The 17,422-nt window shown below is 44.6% G+C and overlaps 1 protein-coding gene across 6 annotated transcripts; it reads left to right on the top strand.

Annotated features, from left to right (window-relative positions):
• Nucleotides 1–2,969: 2,969 nt before the first annotated feature.
• USP18 (ubiquitin specific peptidase 18) lies at nucleotides 2,970–16,135 on the top strand. 6 transcript variants are annotated; one of them, XR_003990708.1, is made up of 12 exons: nucleotides 2,974–3,209; nucleotides 5,859–6,035; nucleotides 7,079–7,205; nucleotides 8,452–8,597; nucleotides 9,520–9,599; nucleotides 10,305–10,451; nucleotides 11,269–11,364; nucleotides 12,453–12,623; nucleotides 13,560–13,691; nucleotides 14,148–14,197; nucleotides 14,504–14,668; nucleotides 15,027–16,135. XR_003990708.1 is itself a non-coding variant. In XM_030480651.1 (11 exons), exons 2-11 carry the CDS (start codon nucleotides 5,867–5,869, stop codon nucleotides 14,568–14,570), a joined length of 1,185 nt encoding a protein of 394 aa, XP_030336511.1. In that variant the 5' UTR covers nucleotides 2,974–3,180; nucleotides 5,859–5,866; the 3' UTR covers nucleotides 14,571–16,135. The 6 variants fall into 6 exon arrangements, 5 of the variants coding, with proteins under 5 accessions (XP_030336513.1, XP_030336511.1, XP_030336512.1 ...); XM_030480651.1 differs by having other exon boundaries at nucleotides 2,974–3,180; nucleotides 14,504–16,135; XM_030480652.1 differs by having other exon boundaries at nucleotides 7,109–7,205; nucleotides 14,504–16,135.
• Nucleotides 16,136–17,422: the final 1,287 nt, after the last annotated feature.

Below are 17,422 nucleotides of genomic sequence, written 5' to 3'. Positions count from 1 at the left end.
TGCTTGCTCTGTTCTGTGAAAAACTGCTGAATGCAATGCAATGAAGTGGAAGTTATTGATCCAGTGTGGAGTACTTTATGCATCCTAAAACGCTGAATTATCCTAATTTCCTGAAAGCTTTTAAAATATCACCTGATCATCAGTGGTTTATTTTATTTGCAAGGACACTCAGTAATCAGGATCCCTTCTCACACAGTAGTCAATGCGATCTTTGGACATTAGAAATGCCACGGCAGTTATCAAGAGCTAGCAGCTTTTGTCAAAGTGACCCTACACCACGATGCTCAGCAGGCAGTGTATTTGGAAACCAGAGCACTGAATCTTTCATGCGTTTAGCCATCGCTTCCTCTAAGCACACTTTCTGTGCTCAGATTTCTGCCCACTACCTGTTTTGGAAGTGGGGTGTCACAAGTAACTTCCACATGCAAAGCTTATAATATTCCTAAGTAAGACATATGCTCCTCTTAATTGAGCATCCAGGGTCTCACAGGTGTTATTACCAAAAGCCACTTCAGCTGCACACTACTTCATTAGTTTCCACAGAACTTTCAGACCTAGCTCCTATTCAATCTCCAGTGTTGGTTTGCACTTTGCTCAGGTGGTTAAACTGTCTCTAGGCAACTTATGGCTTAGCCATTCTTCTATCTCTCTTCCTCCCTTTTATCAGGCAGATGTCACACAAGCTAGTAATAGAAAAGGAACACTGCTAAACTTAAACCATTGATAAGAGGCTCTGCCAGAGTCACAGCAAAGGTGCTGAGTCATTTGTGCCCTTCTGCTTACAAGCCCCTATAGATACCCATACCCGTCCCTCTGACAATTCAGGAAGCTTTTCATTGCCGCTGCTGCCTTGGCTGAAGAGCTCTAAATGCCAAGCAATGGTGCTGTCTCCAACAGACCAAGGTTGTATGAGCGTGTTCTCCATAACCTGCCCAGAGGGTACGCAACTGGAACCTCTTCTATGGGGACTGCAACAGAGACAGCTCTCATGGGCCCCAGACAACCCCTCAGGAAGCCTGCTATGCACTGTCTCCTTTCCATGGTTCAGTGAAGCAGAATGGGAGCTACACAGAGGTACCTGACACAGGGCTGGAAGCACTTGCTGTCCTCACCTATGCTATCAAAGAACTGCGGACAGTTTAGCCTCTCTCCACAATAAATCCACGTTAGTATAACCCTTCCTCCAGAAGCTGCCCCAAAGTGGTCTGTGTTATGTGACAAAGGGAAGGCAGTGAACCTCCCTTCTCATCATCATCAGGGTTGCATCCATCCTCCTCCAAAGACATGAAGTTTTCTAGCCATTCCCCCAAAGGGCTGCCTCTTTAGCTCAAGGTGTAGCAGGAACAAACAGTATGTTAATAATAAGAACTTATATGTCTCTTAATGCCTTGCAGAGCATTCAGCACTACAGACTTCCACATTCAACTCCTAAATTCCCTCTATAACTGATAAGTGTCTAACATAGAATACAGGAAGAAGCCGGAAAGTCAGGGCTATGTTAAGCCCTGGTTTTCCTCTCCATGCCTGTTTTCTCTGTAACATTCCTAGAATTTAGTAACTTAGTGAAACAACAGCTGAAGGCTTCTGCATAGCACATGTGAATTCAGTTTGTTAGCAGCTCACTGAAGGGACTTTTCTGAGGGGCAAAGGGGTCCTCCAAAGACACCAGTGAGCTTTTAGGAAGCAAAGAAAGGAAGACAGAAGCCATCAGGAGCTCTGCACAGCCTGTGGAAGGGGGCAACACCTACATCCTACAAGCACAGAGAGACAGGAAGGGATTAGGGTTTGAGCCTGCCCCGAGGACCATCTGGTGGCAAGGGAAGGACATGGTGTCTCTGACTCAGCTGGAACTCCTCCATAGAGAGTAGGCAAGTGTGCCCTGCCAAATCACACAGGGGTTCTCCCTCCTGGGGTCCCAGGGACTCAATCTATTTCGCACACATAGCAGGACTCCCTGCGTGACCTGCACCATTTCCAGAGTCAGCAGAGAGAGCTCTGTGAAGCAGCATCACTCACCTTTAATCTCTCCCACCTAAAGAGGAATAAGGCTGAACCAGTGGTCATCGTTTGAGAAGCAAGGCTTCCTTATGGGGCTCTGCACCCCTCTGTTCCTCCTGCAGACACCCAGGGTGAAGGGGAAAGCCTGGAAACCCAACATACACATTGGGGAAGTGGCCACTCAAGCACTTCTCCTTGTCCCGACACCGGTGACTCTTTGAGGCCTGAAATCTCACAGCTTGGGTTGGTGCTGGAGTTGATGCTTACCATTGTGCTGCCATCTGTATATCCCACTGCACACCACGGCCCACCATCAGGCAGGAAACTGATGAGCCTTTCAGTTGGTCATCTGGGTTAAGTTTCTCAGTGAGTTACTTGTTTGGGGTTATTTTAAATGAGCTACTTCTTGCTTCTAAGTAGGCTACCGTAGGCCTTGACAAGAGTTCGGCTTTTCTATTGCTTTTGTGGCTAAATCCAAGAAACGCCTGGCCCAGGCGTTTTGAGAGGTAATGAGCAACCATGCTAAGTCCAGGCAGAACACACCTCCTGAGGTACTGCCTCTGCTGAACAAGAGGGCTTTTTCCTGCAGAGTTCAACTTCTCTGCTGATGGCAGGGGAGTCGGAACTGGGTGATCTTGAAGTGACCCAAGTGCCCAGGAGAAACCAGACCGAACAAAGCCAAGGTGTCGGAGAGGGTCAGGACAGCGGCAGATGGGACCACCGTGGGCAGCCCCTGTGCAAAAGAGGGCTATGGATCCCCGGCCGCCTTTCTCACATCCCGTCCCACCGCACCGGGTGTGCCGCGCTGCCCAGGGGCGGGCCGCGGCGGAGCGAGTTTCACTTTCTGGCCGCAGCGGAGCGAGTTTCACTTTCTGTGCCTGCGCTCTGCGGAGCGGGAAATGAAAACTAAGCGGCGAGCGGGCGCTGCTGCCCTCTGACGCAGCCAGCGAGGGGAGAGGCGAGGCGGCCGCACTCCGACCGGCAGCACCGCCGCCGCAGCCGCCTCCACGCTGCCCTCCGCGGCCCCGGGGCGCCTCGCTCGCTGCCGGCGGCCGTCCGGTGTCTGGGCAGGGCTGGACCGACCCGACAGGCTGAGGTGATCCTCAGGATCGCTCCGGGGCGACGCGGTGTCCGAGCCCCCGAGGCTGTGAATGTGAGGACCCGCCGAAGCTGCGGGAATTGGTGAGGAACCCTCTTGCTTCTTTCGTCAGGTAGGATGAGCTAGAGCCACAGGGTGCCGGGAGGAAGGAAAGGAGAGGGGGAAAAGGGAGCTGAACAAACACGGAGTTTGACAGCAGAGCGGGAAATCTCATGTCAGTCGCATCCGAGAGGAGTATGGGGGTGAAGGGTTGAGTCCCTGGGGCAGCCCTTCTAGGAGCATCCCAGGGCTGCTGCCTCGCAGCCCTCCTCCAGCCCCAGCACCATCCCCTTGGCCACCTGCTCCCCAGGGTACCAGTGAGAGGAAAGAAGTGACGATGGTGGAGGTGATGTGGGGCAGAGGTGGTGGTCCTCTCTGGCAGAGAGGGGCTTTGGGAGCTGCGGTACAGGGCTGTTGGTGGTTTACCGTGAGAGGCTGGTGTCTTGGAAGGATGGATAGGCTGTGGAGCAGGCTAGGGTGAAAGGGAGGAGACCGGGCAGGCGGGGGGCAAGTTGAGAGAGCTTGATGATTATGAGGTGGAGGGTATGAGGAGGGTATCGCCGCTACTTTTTCTCTGACTGGTTTTAGTGTGGCCAAGCCATGTGCATTGAGGGAGCGGTACTGAGTCCTGCCCCTGACGTGCAAAGGAAACTGAGAAACAACCCTGCTCCTCCAGTGAGAGAGGACAAAGTATGGGCAAGAGCGGAGCCCGCTCCTCACCAGGTTTCTTATACAGTTATGCGGGGAAAGGAAGGTAAAGCACAAATCTTAGGAATGCCCTATTTCTGATAGCCAAAATACGGCAGTTCTGTGCAAGGATTGGGAAATCGTGTTCGTGTCCCTGCTCCCACACCTGGGTTCCCACTAGTTGTGCCTGGGGGATGGTTTTATCAAGCCAGAGACCCAAATCTTCCCATCTCTGTATCTGCCCTAATATCTTTCCACTTATTTCTCAAGTCACCCAAAGCCTTTTAGACGTTAGGTTGCTCTTTCACCCACTGCCACCTTAATCCTACGTCTCCTGCCAAAAGCTGTGTCTTGCAAGTTCACCTCATCCCCAGTACATCTCTAGTTGTTGTTTAGGTACCTCTGCCCTGCCTATCCCCCTCCTTTCTGTCTCTTTTGGCATCCCCACTGGCTGTATTACTTACCTCCTGAACGATATTGTACCAACTAAAGCCAGTGGCTCTCGCGGTACAAGCACAGATGGGCTCGTGCTCCAGCTGGGCTTTCAGAAACGTGAATGCCTCATTAAATCTTTGCCAGGGGAAGAGGCAATGTGAGTTCAGATGCTGTTTTGCAGAGGAAGAAGTCAAATAAAATTTCTCTTTTCCAGTGTAGCTATGCTAATCACTGGGTTTGGATATAAAAAGTACTATTTTTGAATCTATTATTGAATGTCTGAGTTTATTCCCCCCCCAATAAAACTTCTCAGCAAATTTGAAAATATTTAGAGAATCTGAGTCTATGACACCAAGAGTTCAAAAGTAATCTTCAAAAGTAAGGACTCAAAAGTACAGTTGGGAAAAACTATACTTGAGATTAAATGCAATAACTGGGGGAAAACCCCCCAATTTCTAGTGCCCCTGCCTCAATCTTAAGGAACTTTGATATTTAGCATTATAAGGCACAGTTAATCTGAAAAATAACATGCTTTTAAAGCAAAGATTTTCTTTTTGTGAAAAGTAGAACCAGGATTTTTTGCTTATTCTTCATTCTTTCAGCAGCTGGCCTCAGGTTCAGTTTATGTGCTATTTAATATTTGTAGAATAATAACTTCTCAGTATTTGGTTGTGTTTTATTTTTCCATCCTCATGAATTCTTCCATAAGCATATCTTTTTTTCTTTTTTTTTTTCCTGATTCTACCTTCCTGTTGGAAGTGGGCTTTAAAAAAGTTTCATTTCTGTGTAAATGCATTCGAACATTTGTCACATTGCTTTGCCCTGTGTATTTTTACTTTGCTTTAGTTTGGTGACTTTTTTAATCTTTTAGTTCAGTAGCCAGGAGATAAGTTATGAGAGACTGTCAAGTGTGATAGTCTGTTCAATATTCCCTTACAAATCAAGGCATTATAACGGTTCTCTTGCTTAAACAGTTACTTTGCCTGTGATCACTTGAAGGAGCATAAAAAACCACCCAAGATTTAGGTGCTTAAATGCTTTTAAAATTACAGTCCCAAGTGCCGCAGTAGAGCTGTGACTAGAAAACAATGCAGAGAGCCTGGTACAGAAAACAAACTAATGCTTATCAACTCAAAAGGCTAGAGAAGGTGAAACTTGCCCTTTCGAATGCTTGGGATACTTCGGGTGATAAAGCATTACTTTTACTAAACAGAGGAGTTTTGCAACATCTGCCATTTGCACAATTTTAATCCTGTTATTTACCAAATCTTCATGAACAGGGACGTCTGCAGTTCCCGGTGGAGCTGTTTCTATGGAACCAGAGGTTCATTTATTTATTTAGCTCCAAAAGGAAGAGAACAAGATGTGCAATTGCCATCAAGCTCCGTGTCTGTTACCTTGCCAATAGCCAGCACACCTACAATACCCCATGTTAATTTAAATATATCAAATGCTGTTGCAGTAATCTTACTAATTTTATTGACATTCCAGCTTTTTCATAATGAAAATATCACATACAAAGACAAATCCTGTGTTTCTAGGTGCTCCTCCTCTTTCTGATCTTTCTGTGTCTTTATGCAGCCCTTCTGTCTTTGTAAAGTATTGTTGATGGGACAAAGAAGTGGACGTCAAGAAACAAGCAGAAAACTAGAGATGGCACTAAGTGAGACTATGAAGGCAGAAGCAGAAGTACAAAATAATGAAGAGGAAGCTGAAGATCTGAAGGCTAAAGTCCAGAGGCTAACGTCAGTCTTTGGTGTGGCAGACTTAAAAAATGGTGATAATGTTTTGTCTATTCTTCACTCATACTTTCTAATACCTGCTGTTCCATTTTCTGTCCTTAGGCTATGTTTTCTCCTATTCTTTACCTCTTCACTGGGGAATGTATAGGTGATTCTCATTTTGCCCTGCCAAGTAACCATTTTGGGTTTTTTTTTTTTTTGGAAAGGGATTATATGAGGATCTCAGAGCTTTTTCCCATTTTGAGTCCTCAAATTGGCCACTGTAGCCAAAAAGGTCTAGATGCTGGTCCTGTCTCTTTCCAAACACAGCCAGCATTGCTTCTGGATTTGCTGAACCATGGACTAGGCCCTAGTTATTCTGCTGCATCACTAGACTGGCCTCTCAAAAGCTTCCATCAGTACTTCAGGTGCACATACTGTTCTACCTCAGCTACAGCCCACCCCTAACACCAACTCTATGCATTACAGAGTTGTTCTGAGTTTCCATTCCATGTCCTCTCTCCCTTTGGTGATGAATCCAGAAGAAAACCTTCTCATTTCTGTCCATGGTTACTTACACTACTTGGGGTCTTTTTAGATGCAGAACGAACAGCTGTGACTTCTTTTTTCCACTTCTCTCAACCTAGTTCCTTTCTTTGAAATGGAGACAAAGAACAGCAGAGGTAGGCTGAAGGGGAAACCTGAAGCCTGTATGGTGGATAGCTAGCATGTGGTCCCACATGTAGCTCTCCATCTTGTTATTAGGCCTGGCTGGGTAAAGGGTAAATAAAAATCCTCATACAGGCAGCCTTTGACTTCTGTGGGGTTTTTTATTTTATGTTTAGGTGTGTTACGAAAGGACTGAAAAGAGAGGAGCAGGGAGATATCTGAGTATCATAATCCAAGCTTATTTGGATTTTTCCTGTCAGTTGCCAAACAAAAATACATGTTATCTGCTTGAGCAACGTAAGAATAAGATTGAACACTTTCTCAGATCTGCCCAAGATGCTGTGCCTATACCCTGAATGGCTGAATATGTGCAAGAGGAGTTTGCCTCTTTCAAATAATTGCCACTTTCTTTTCTTGTACCTATTTCTAGGCCTCACTTCCTCTTTTTCTGTGCCTACAGAAGCTATTGGACTGTACAACGTTGGACAGAGCTGCTGTTTGAACTCTCTGCTCCAAGTGTTCTTCATGAATATACGCTTCACAAGAATACTTCGAAGGTACTACTGGTTTGAACTACCTGAGATACTTCCATTGTTGCTCTGTTGTCTCCACTCCTTTTTTTATATGTGAGGTACATTTGAAGGCTTGGATCATCAAGGTGCTAGCAAAGTGCTTTCAGCTCACTCAGCAAGGTCTCTGCCTTGTGCCTGTCATAGACAGACTAGGGCCTGCAAAAGGTAGCAGCTGCAGATGACTTGTTAGTCATCTCTGATTCATGTACCATTTGCACGCTGCTAAGCTACAGCCTTGAACTGAGTCTTCAAGACTTGTATCTCTTTTTTGTAACAGGACATGATTTTATTCCTTGTTTACTCATACACTGCTGTAAGTAAAGGATGTGTTGTGTGTAACCCACTATTCATTTTGTGACTGTAAGCATGTAAATGTAAACACATTGTGATCCACAGCCTCTGTCCTCTGCTTGTCCTGGCTAGCACCTGATACAGAAAAGTAAGTGTTGTTGCAGAGGGCAAATACATAGCGTTATTTTGTTTTGCTTGACTGTGCTTTCTACTTGTTTGTGAAGAGGATTTGGGCTTCTGCCTCCCTACCAGTCACACTAATAACTGGTTTGATTTGCTTTTAGTTTACTCAGCTCACTGCAGTTTTAATCATCTAAGTGGATCATTCCTATTCAGTCCTCTTTTCTCCAAATTTCTTATATGCTCACCAGTGTGCAAAGAGGGAAGAAGACAAGTTACGGGCATGCAGAGATGAGAAGTGTCATAAATGGGCATAATGAGATAGTAGGTTACCAGTGGTATTTGAAGAAAGAATTAGAAAAACCTGTGGACTGCAATGTATTTAGGAAGGGTAAAGAGCTTTCCAGTTGGCATCTGTTTGAAATACAAGCATTATATACGTGCTGATGAAATTTTAAGGTTATGTTGAGAATCAAGGCATGACCAGCTCAGAGGCAAGAACAGCCTAAAACTGGCTGTAACCAGAATGTTGTTTCTAGAGCCCAGAAAGCACTTCAGGTCCTGTTCGGTTTGCCCCTTATTCAGGAGCAGGCCAACTTAGAATTGCAGCCTTTTACTTCAGAACTGTCAGCCTGCACTGTGGGATGAGCTAGTGCAGGTGTCTGCTTCCCCTTTTTCCTTCTTTGGCTGGAAACAAGCCCATTCAGGTTCCTCTTGAGTTGCTATCATCTGTGCTATCCCCCTCTGCTTCTTCAGGTGTGATGTCTAATATTTCTCCATCATCCCACTCGATTACCATTCATGTCACTTCTTTTTATAGGATCACGGTGCCACTATGTGCTGAGCAGAAGAAAAGGAATGTCCCATACCAGATGCTCCTGCTGTTGGAGGAAATGCAGTGTGGCAAGCGGAAAGCTGTTTATCCCATAGCACTCGCTTACTGTCTGTCGGTATTCAAAGTGAAACGTAAGCAGCGCCACCTCATGCCCACCTCTGTCTGCAGATCAGGGGTGTTAATTTTCAAGCATTAAACAAGCAGTGCAAACTCTGACATCTTATTCAGAGATTCAGAAACGTGGGGAGTTAGGTACATGATGATGTAGTGCTCTTTATAGCTCTCCCAGTAGTGAGAGAGATGCTGTGTCTTACTTGTGAAGAGGGAAAAATACAAGAAAAAGCCCCTGCCAGATGTCCTTGCTGATGTCAAAAGGGTAGGAAGACTATCAGACTGTTGGAAGACTCAGCTACTGATACCGGCCAGAGGGAAAGGGCTGTGCAGGGCAGAGAGAGGACAGCTTATCCTGTGATTTGTCTTGCTATACCAGCATGATAATAGTGAAACAGCTGCTATTTATTATTAGAAGGAAGGGATCGTGTGGAAAAGACACTGAGTTCACCCAGATCCACAAGGATAGAAACCATACCCTTCCTGTTCCTTGTTATAAGGGCAGAGAAAAGAATTTGCTGGCTTAACCTCCCACCTGGGCAGGGTCCCAAAGGAGAGTGTTAAATGCATGGGGGATCGGTGACAATGGGATGCTGAGGGTCTGTTTACGTGTGCATATACACACGGTATATCCAAATGCCCTGACCTTTATCATATAAAAGCCAAAAAGGGACAGCACTGCATCTGGTGACAAGGACATGACTTTTGCACTGGGTTCTACAATGGGGCATTTGAGCCCTCCCATCTTTTCCCACTGCCTGTCTGGGTCATATGGAGACATTGCAGCTTGTCTCCAGTCTAAACTCTGTCCCTGGCAGGGAGTGGCAGGGCAAGAAGAGACTGGATCTGATGGGGAACAATGAATCTCCCTTTGCCATCTATGGGAAGTCTGCTGGGTGCTGTTCATTATACTGATCGAGGTTGTGTTTTCTGTTTGTTCAGTGTTTGTGCAGCATGATGCTGCTCAGCTCTTTCTGACTCTCTGGAACTTGATAAAGAGGCAGATGAAAAAGCCAGAACTGGTAAGAACAATCACTGAAAAGAACACAAGATCTTTTGGCCCTTGTCATGTGTGGTCTAATGGGAGAGGGAATCTTGATTACATAGGCTTCAATATTATGAATCACATTTAACTTCTGTTCATTCTACTTTTTGGGCATTCCAGAGCTCCGTTCTAATGGGAGAGCCAATTAATAACAAAAAGTTTGATTTTTTGCAACACTGGTGTGTCTTGACACAGCTTCTCAGTTCTTTGAAGTCAACCATGTGCATTTCATTATAATTATTCACTGTTGGTATGTTATGTATGGCTGTGGACACTACTGTGCCTTTCTTTCCACAGTTCCTCCCAGGGGAGCTGTGGAAAGAAAGAGAAAAGTGACTCTTCCTCAACCCACTGCCATAGTTTTATTCCTACAGAAGACAGGCTCCTGTTGCAGTTCCAAATGAAACAGTAAAATTCTTTATCAAAGCAGACATTCAACTGTCTCGTCTTGTCATAGGCTGTGTCTTTCCCCTCTGCTATGGGATGAGGGGAAGTAGTTGTTCTCCACTAAATGGTGGGAAGTACTCTGTCCATGTAACTCAGTGTCAGGTCTGGGGTCAAGCCTTAAAGCAGTAACATCGTGTGAAGAAACGTGTCCACATGGGCTTTCCTACCCACAGAGGGAAATGCCTCAGCTGTGTTCCTCATAAGCCTTGTTTTGGCCTTTTTTTTACCCCTCCAGGTTGAAGACCTGAATGACTTGTACACTATCTGCGTACAGGAGCACCTGGCCTGTCAGAAATGCTCTTTTGAGGAAAAGAGGAACAGCAGCATGTTAACCCTTCCACTCCCGCTGCTGGATTCCAATTGCCGCATGCTGAAGACTCTGGTAAGTTAGTGCCAGCACTGTTTCCTTAGGAAGAAGGTTACACTCTGTTTACTGTGGGAGCTTTCTCTTTGCAGAACTGGTGTCTCTTGTGACTCATCTAGAATCTCTGTAAGAATCTCTGCAGGGTGTCTGGTACTCTGAGATAATCTTTTCTCATTCAAGTTTCTTCTTTATTTTGAGGGTTTCTGAATTTCTCAAAAACTGTGTTCAATTTTTGGGATGGAAAATAAAGTCCTTGAATCACCTTTCTAAAAAGAGTGTTGACTAAATACTCTGTAAGACTCAAAGACTCATACTACCCAGTGATGTGTACCTGTGGGAACTTAGATACCACACTGAGGTGCCCTAGGTAACTTGTAATCCCTGGCCAGACACACTACATTTCCTCAGTGCAGTGTTCTTTTACTGTTACACCAGTACTACTGTTTGATATCAAGGTGCAGCAGTGATAGTGGCTATCTAGGTGATGCCACAAAATAGACTGGATTTTTCAGGTGACAGTGGACCATTGGGCCTTATTTATTATCTGACCACTTTATGCTGTTTCAGCCTAAAGGAAACTTTTTCAAAACCCCTAAGGCTTTGAAGTAGGTATAGAAGACTTTCATAAAGTACTTTACTTTTTTTTCTTCCAACTAATGTAATCACAGCAGCAGGTAAGAAGAAAAGGGGTGCCTTTTTATAGCCAATCTTTTGTCCTTTGAATACAATATGCCTTCTGTAGCTTTGCTGTTTGTTTGTACCCTGTGAAAAAAGGTATAAATAAAAATCCAGCTTGAAGGAATTCAGTTGAAAGACATCTCCTCTATCTTCTTAGAAGGACTGCCTGCAATACTTTTTCCATCCAGAAGAGCTGACTGGTCACAACATGTGTTTCTGTGACCAGTGTGGAAGGAAAACACCTTTTCTGCAGGTAATCAGATAATTATTTCCCCATATTTCTCTTCTACACAGAACTCTCTTTAGGACTGGGAAGGGTGGGGAAAGGGCTCAACCATATCAGTTTGAGGAGATCAACAATACAAAGCTTTGTCAGTGCAGCAATGTCAGCTAGATATAAACCACACGCATCTTTCCTGTTAGGAAGTTCCTTACTGTAGTTGTAGCTCTAGCAACAAAAGAATGATTTTGTGGGTTTTCACGTAAGTCACCAAGGGTTGTAGCATTTCTGTACCAGCAGAAAAGTTGGTTTATGTTAGTGTGAGGCATCCGTGCCCATGGCAGGGGAGTTGGAACTGGATGATCTTAAGGTCATTTCCAACCCAAACCATTCTGTGATTCTATGAGTCTATGTTGTGTTTCTGTTGTGAGGCTCTGTACTGCTGCATAGCTCCAGGGGTAGACAAGAACATGTTACTGGAGCTGTGCATACACATAAAAGTAGGATATTGTAGGGTGATTTCCTTTCTTCCCTGCTTTCCACTGGGCTTCCGATTTTTTACAGTGTTGATCTCTTCAATGCATTTGCCTCTTCATGAAACAGATAATTCATCAGCTGGCAAAGAGAGGCTGGGGGGGAGACTGCTTCAGCTCAAGGCTCGGAGGCACTTTCCACAACATTGTCACCATTGAGTCTCCTCCAAGGCCACAATGCCTCCATATGTCTTGGTGGCAGCCATGGCAGCAGCAGTAATATCAACAAAGGCAGTGCTGAAAGGGATGAGCTGTGAGCTTGGCATCCTCCGTGGAGCTCTGGTGGCCACATGTCACAAGAAAATTTGTTTGCCTCTCCTCACCTACCTGGTGCTACTAACCCAGAGTTAAGAAAGCAGGTTAGAAATAAAACAGCCCTTGAGACATCCAATGCTGAAGTTGAGAAACTTGCTTATCACAGCTTCAGATGAGCTACAAAGGCATCTGCTGTCCAGTGGAACTGGCAATCATTCATTGTAGCTCTGACTCTTCTCTGGGCTGCATTTGTTGGGTGGCAATGGTTGTTTCCACCCCACTTCTCCAGGGCTTGTTCCTTAGTTTTCATTTGTGTTATTTATTGCTTTACAGAGCATGAAGCTAGTCCATCTGCCACAGACCCTGACCATACACCTGAAGCGCTTCTGCTTCGAAAAATCAGCCAACATTCACAAGCTTAGTCACTATCTGCCATTCCCACAAGACCTTGATTTCAATGCAGTCTTGACAGAAAGTCAGTGCCAAGCAGATGACAATGAAAAGGTGAGATACTCCTAATGCCCTGTTTAAAAAGGGCATTTTCTCCTCCTCTCTGCTCAAGTCTCATAAAAACTTAAGAGACGACATCAGTACTTGCCTCAGTTCAAAGCACCTGTTTTAAAAATGTATATGTCTCAGGCTTTACCTGTGCCTGGTGCTGTCTCACATCTTATGATTTTAAGTAGTTCGGGCATTATTCAACTTTCTGTACTCAGATTAAATCACCAACGGCATCATAACTGGAGCTTTCTGCCACAAGGACAAAAAAGAGGCTTTACAAATAAGACCCCAACTTCTTTTTTTCTGAGAGTGTTTAACATAAAATTTTTCTTCCATTTCTAAATATACTAAAGAAAAGACTAAAACACAGTTCATTTGGATGACCATATCCAGGTATTGTAAACAGTGTCTTTTAGAGGCAACTTCTGTTGTGCTGTTTGGCCTCTAGCTCAAGATGGTCTCAGTGTGAGCAGCAGACCTACTGCTTTGCAGAGATCACCAGTCCAAGACAGGAGAATTCCATTCCTGGCGGTTTCCCATGTAGTGTTGTTTGCCACAGAGTTGAGGTTAGCAGGGAGGCGACAGCTTTGCCAGGCAGCTGAGGGTGGATCTGTTCCCCTTACTGAGAAGTAACAAGGGAAAGTGTGGCAACAGCCAAACTTCAGTGGTGCAGCGTTGGCTGCAGTGTATCCCCCTTTGCTGCCCCTTTGCTGTCCTACAGCCTTTCTGTGTTCAGGAAGCCAGGGAGGCTGCCAGCCATAGCTGGCAGGCAAAACTCTGAGGGTAAGAACAGAAAAGGCAGGATCCTCAAGGCCAATCTAATCTGTCTCCTTTTTCCTCATGAAACACACGTTCTTGCTGTCGTGGCTGCTGAATCTCTTCAGCCAATGGCAAATGAAAATTGCTGCACTGAAAGTTACTCTTTGTGGTTCTTCACAGGCTGGCTGGCAGTATGACCTTTTTGCTGTCATTGCTCATTCAGGATCAATTAGCTGTGGACACTACTGTGCCTATATTCGAAGTCTCACAGAATGTAAATGGTATTGCTTCAACGACTCTGAGGTTTGCCAGGTGAGGAGACAAATCCACATTTCTTTTGTAGCTTCCTGGATACTCCTCCAGCTCTCATTCGGTCTGCCTGACTGCTGACTAAAGAGAACCAGGAAAGAAAATAGAAGCTGCAGAGCTCCGTGCGCCTCATTCTTCTACCACAGTTGAGCTGAGGGCAGAGCTGCTCTAGCTCCTGTACCAAACAAGGCCTTGGGTTCTGGTTTGCAATTTGCAGAAGCAGCCATTCACTGTATACCCTACTTTATATACTCTGGGTCTGTTTAATGTATGTGTTCAGAAGAAGGAAAAGAACTGTTTTTCCTCAAGAGGCAAAAACAATAAACTGATTTGTTAACGGGTGTTTAGTTCCTGGAAGTACCATTTATACCACTCTTAAGAGAATTGCTATGCTGGTATTACAATGTGCCCATCTCTTGAGAGCTTTTACCAGCCTCCTCTTGTGATTTTCTTCTCTAGGTATCGTGGGATGATGTGAAATGCACCTATGGACATTCCAACCTCCACTGGTAAGCAAACGTATCTGTTTTTACCAAATATTGCTCTGGGGTTTGGAATGAGGGTAGCAAAAAGAGTGAAGACAAATGGTTTGAACTTTATATTGCCAGGGATGTACTGGAGATACAGGAGAGCAGAATCCCTCCTGTAAGCTATAGTGCTGCCAGGGAGTCAATATGATGCCTTAGGGAACACTGGAGAGGGCTGGTTCAGTTGACACAAACCTCAAAAAGCTGAGGAGGACCAAAGCTGGGAGGTTACTTGCAGCCTATATCTTCAAACAGACATCTTGTTTTGCCTTTTCTTCGTTTCCACAGGGGAGAAACAGCCTATCTCTTGATTTACATGAAAAAACATCCTCAGTGGCCTTATCCAGGAGTATGAGAATGTCTCGGAAAGCTGTGCGTTGTCCATGGAGATCAGCACCTCTGTGCCAGTGTGGACATGCACAAGTGTTCCACTAGAAAGACATTTCACATTCAGTCAGTGACCTCTGCCTTCACATTTATTTATGAAAATATTAATAGAGAGACTTAGCTAGAGAAAGGATCTCAGAACTGTTGCAACTACAAAGTTTTTCTTTCATGTGTTTTTTGATACTTATGTGATTCTATATATTAATTTCTACTTAATAAAACAGTCCTTGTCTCTTCTGACTTACCAGTTTCTTTAATGCTCATGCCTGGATTCCAGTACAAGGGAAGCATTTGGCTTCCTGATGAGAGCCTGCCTGATGTTCCAGGGAGGCACGTGGTATGGCTGGAAAGCTGTGGTTGCCACGCCTAGCCACTAAGACTGTAAGAGCTTGAGACTTACTCTGCCCTTTTAACACCATGTTAGATGCTGGCAAGCTGGGCAGGGGACCCCAAAAGTCTTGAGAAACAGCTGGAACAAGGACCAGAACTTATGAGACATGCACGAGTGATGTTTACTCCTTAAAACCTTCCTGAAAATGAATTGCTGCAGGGGCTGAGGGGTGTTTAAAAGTTGGCATCAGCATAAAGAAGTGGTTTTTAAATCAGCTGCTATTGTAGTAGTTCTGATTTACAAGATGAGTTTGTACATATTTATGCAGATTATTATTGCTTTAGCATGCTTATCAGGCATTTATATGCATTTTCCTTCCTGTGTAGACGAAAATACTGAGAGCAACAGGGATCCTGAAGCTAGCTAGTGATTTTGCACAATACAATCATTACTGTGACAAGAGGAGAAGTGAGATGCCTCCATGTGCTTGAACTTTAGGGATTTTCTGTTAGTACTCTTCAGCTGGCTGCCAGCTGGAGCGGTCTTGCTCTCTCCCTTCCTTCTCTGATCATGAAGTGGAAACATCCCTCCAGCAGCAAGTGTTCTGGAGAGAGAAATTTTATAAAGAAAGTGAGTAATTTTTATGTCTCCCATTGAGTCCTGTCACTCCACGCTGTTGGTTCAGCCTGTGTTCCCATGACAAGACACACAGATGGAGGGGAAATGTAAAGAGAGCTAGAAAGGAAGGTTGGTAACAGGACAGTCAGAAGAAGAGCTCATCACAAGTCTTAGCTGGGAGAAAACTTTGGTTGTGATGCTTTTAAAGCACTCATGGTAAGTCTTGATGTACCACAGTTTGTGAAAGGATCGGTGGTTTCAGTAGTTTGAGATTAAAAGTACCTTCTAGCCTAACATATTCTTTGACTGTATCTTTACAAGGGTGCTATTTTTGTGGGACTGAGCACATTTTAAAATTAGTGATTTAGTTATAATAATAGCTATATATATCCTAATGTTGTGTTAATGATGATGATGAAGTTCATGAATCATGTGCATTTTCTGTTGGCATGTGGAAGCTGAATGGAGAAATCTGGGAGCATAGCTGGAAATGGCATTTTTATAATCTCGCAGGTATTTCTTTCACTGCACTAGCAAAGTCCATTATTCTGTTCAGCTTTTGTATTATCCTGTTCATTCTGGTTTAAAAAAAAATTCCCAGTGTGTTGTTCGTCACCAGGATGAGGAATTTTCAGCCTATTCGCCTTCGGGAATGTGTTAGACTCTTTCTAAAGCACCTTACAATAGATGAGTAAGAAAACCAAGCTCCTGTCTGCTTTATCCAGCACTTTGCATCTGTGAAGTAGCTGAAAGATGGCACACTTCCAGAAAGCTAATAGGTTAAGAGACTGACAAGACATTTCTAGTTTGATACAACTTGAGATTTAAAAACAAGCTATGCTTATGAAAAATGCCTCAAATGTCATAATCTTCCAGGTATATCACCAATCAAGGAAGCAATTAGTGAGATATATTTAAGAATCTTTTCCGTGGACAACTCAATGAAAAGTGATCAATGCTGTTTTTTTTTTGAATAAAATAGTATGGGATAAATTCCCTAGAAAATAAGTCTTGTGTATTATTCTTGGTCTATTTTTCCTAAACACCATAAATGCAGGTGGGAGGCTACAGGCCACATGCACAAGGATGCATGCTCAGATTAAACGTTCAGGCTAGAGCTACTGCTGATATTTAGCTCCAACAGCCAAAGAAATGAGGCTAAACCTTCCCTGGGCACTTTGCCCTTGTGCTGGAGACACATGGGGTTTATTGTCAGGTTTGCTGTCACATGGAAGCTTATGTTGCTTCCAGATCTAGATGGGCCGCGGGAGGGTGCACAAACTGCATCACATATAGATTTAAAAACTGCCTGACCTGAGTTGCTTTTACAAAAAGTCAGAGAATCATAAAATCATAGAATATTTTGGGTTGGAAGGGACCTTCGGAGGTCATTTAATCCCACCCCCTGCAACGAGGGTTCCTTGGCTGCCTCTGTGTCGCAGTGAAGTTTAGCAGCACGCTGGATAAACTGCCCGAGGATGACTTTTAGCTAAACATACAGGATTCAGTGCCAGTGTGCTGACATATACTCGTAACATGAAGACCACTCACAGCACAGAGTCCACCTCACCCAGGGGCTGTCCACAAAAAAGCACCACTCGGATTTCTGCCAGAAAAAAGTTCTCCAACGTAGAGCTACCACAAAGGAGTTGGGATTAATTGTTCTGTGTTTGAGCCACTGTGCAAAGGAAGCCTAACACAGGTAGCAAGGGCTTTGGAAAGCCCGATAAAGCCAAGAGTATGTGTGTGTAGAGATTATTGCAGGTCCTGGGTACTCTTCCTTTCCGGTTTTTGTTTGTTTTGGGATTACTATGTCTTAAGGGAAGGAGCAGTAGTGAAATACACATTCTCTGCTTCATCTTTGGCACACT

Source organism: Strigops habroptila, chromosome 3 (genome assembly GCF_004027225.2).
Source record: "Strigops habroptila isolate Jane chromosome 3, bStrHab1.2.pri, whole genome shotgun sequence".
NCBI classification, from domain to species: Eukaryota; Metazoa; Chordata; class Aves; order Psittaciformes; family Psittacidae; genus Strigops; species Strigops habroptila.
Note: the sequence above shows the minus strand (reverse complement) of the source record. Positions and strands in the feature narration are given on the sequence as shown.